The sequence below is a fragment of the Photinus pyralis genome, unplaced genomic scaffold (genome assembly GCF_008802855.1).
Source record: "Photinus pyralis isolate 1611_PpyrPB1 unplaced genomic scaffold, Ppyr1.3 Ppyr1.4_LG1, whole genome shotgun sequence".
In the NCBI taxonomy this organism is placed as follows: Eukaryota; Metazoa; Arthropoda; class Insecta; order Coleoptera; family Lampyridae; genus Photinus; species Photinus pyralis.
The window spans coordinates 56,481,841-56,484,104 of NW_022170249.1; the positions used below are offsets into that span (position 1 = coordinate 56,481,841).

General features: G+C 38.6%; 1 protein-coding gene across 1 annotated transcript; it reads right to left on the reverse strand.

Annotated features, from left to right (window-relative positions):
* Positions 1–1,001: 1,001 nt before the first annotated feature.
* Positions 1,002–2,264, reverse strand: LOC116159631. The gene is made up of 5 exons (XM_031472657.1): positions 2,123–2,264; positions 1,946–2,073; positions 1,468–1,493; positions 1,389–1,415; positions 1,002–1,332 (listed from the first exon to the last, which is right to left on the reverse strand). Exons 1-5 carry the CDS (start codon positions 2,138–2,140, stop codon positions 1,130–1,132), a joined length of 402 nt encoding a protein of 133 aa, XP_031328517.1. The 5' UTR covers positions 2,141–2,264; the 3' UTR covers positions 1,002–1,129.

The following is a 2,264-nucleotide window of genomic DNA, read 5'->3' on the forward strand; positions in this document are numbered from 1 at the left end:
CCTCGTCAGTAAAGCGCAGTTTGGATATCATATATGTATATATACGTATTCTAAATCTTATCGGCGTGGTAAAGAGTGTAAAGTTAATTATGGCAGAGATATACATAGTTTTTAAGTATACCTTTGCGGTTAGGAATCTGTCAAGACTTTTAAAGCCGCAAATAGTTTCCGCCAACTTCAAAAAACCTTCACGATTCTTTAAGAACCTGCCCTATGTTACCTCCTATCATATCATATCACTGTAATAATACGAATATTAAGGAATTCGAATTGTGCAAACTTTAGCGCTTTAATTTTGTTTCAACGACATCTAACGCATAAATCCATAAGCGTCATATTACAGTTTTAAACGTTACATGTTTATACTGCTGCGCAATAGAGGGCGCTTTTAAGTATACCTAAATTTGTTTCCCAAAAAATGCATAAGGTTAGCAATCTGTGTATGTGTAGATCTGTGGTTACGGCGATCTATGTCTCTCATTTTCCTCCCGGCTAACACACCTGCAAGTCGAGATGACCCCCTAACTGTTTGTATTATCAATGAGGTCTTAGATTTTTCGTTCGATTCGAGCGAATACGTCACTCAGCGGTAATCATCGGACGCTACCCGAGACCGCATTAAAGAGTAATGGTCATGGCACTCTCGGAGCCCATCCAGGATATCTGCCAGGGGTTTTACACAACAATATCCTAACAACAGAGCACGGCCAACATGATGGCCTGCACCATTCACTCACCACTTACTACACGTGGGAGAAATTCACATTCCAAGGCTAGTACGCCAAACTCAATACTTCCGATGCTCCCCTTAGCATATCTTAGGATCTTTACCAGAGTGCGTGCGCATCCTTAACTGTCTTAACACAATCCCATAAGACCCTTGCGCCCATCAGTGCAGAATTGCGTATACTTGACCAGTCAGCTTACCACATTTATCAAATAGGGGTTGCGTTGACAATTTACTTTTTCATTATCAAGGCCGTGCAGTAGGTAGATATTGATAAAAGTAAACACATTTTTATTTTCCAAGCATTGATTCAATAAACATGTTGGTTAACAATACAAACCGCATTTAAACAAGTAGGCCGAGTATCTCGGTTTGTAATAAAAAATGGACAGTGCGTTGCTCCTAAATAGGGCAACAACCATTGGGTGATTTAATGCAATTTTGCTGTACGTAACTAAACATCTGACCAGTAGGGCATGGAGTATGTGAGGATGTTACTCCCCATCCAAACCAACCTGCAACGCAAGTATAATAACTGATGCATTCTCTTCCAGGGAATTTCGTGGGTTCCGCTTTATTACAGGTTGGTGGCTCGTAAGTTATTACTAAAAATGTTTTATTATCCGATAAAGCCCATAAATATTTCGTCAAGGATACTTACTCTCGCGACATCCAGCTTTATTTCCATCTAAAATGAAAATAGTTACGTGCTATAGTAATTAAATGTGTAGCTAACTTACTGGGTGCCGTTGTTGGTGAGGTGGGACTAAAATCAGAAAAAATTGTTCGGTAGTAAACAGCTAAGAAATAAATGCGCAAGACGGTTTGTGACACATCGATGAATTTGCAGTCATAGTTTATGCTGCAGTCATTTCATCAAAGGTGAGCTATGGGTAGCAACGAAAAGCCCAGGAATCATCTTTGGTGATAATGACCGTATGTTAAAACACTAGGTATAGTTTTAGCAATGGCATCATAGTGCAGAAACTGAAATAAACGCACGAAATATTGAAATTTTTGGGGGACACATACTTTAATTTAATAGCAGCAACTCTCAATAACGCTTTATTATATTCAACGATAAACCGAAACAAACCATCTCGCGAAATTTAGTCCACTTGTGGATTCGCCACTCGTGAATTAAATCCTTAGAATACCTATTTGACTATCTGTCTAACACAACTGTGTTGAAACTTTTTTGGTATAACTTGTACTTACTCAGTGCCATTGAGCGGACAGCAGCACTTAGACGTTGGCGCTTTGACGGAGATATCAAAATTGCAGTTAGGTGCAGTGATTGAAACAGTTTTTTGGGAAACTGCAAATCCTGCTATAGAAAGGAAGGCCTGAATAAAAAGAAGTGTGTGAAGAAATTCGTCAAATATATTCCCTTACCAGTATCACAATCTTCATCTTGACGACTACCTACCTATAATGAAGTTAATTTCTAGTATCTTGTAATGAAAATCGACCATTTTAATATTTGATATTCTTATCAGTGTGCTCATGTGCTGACGGCTAATAAATTGTTGGTGAA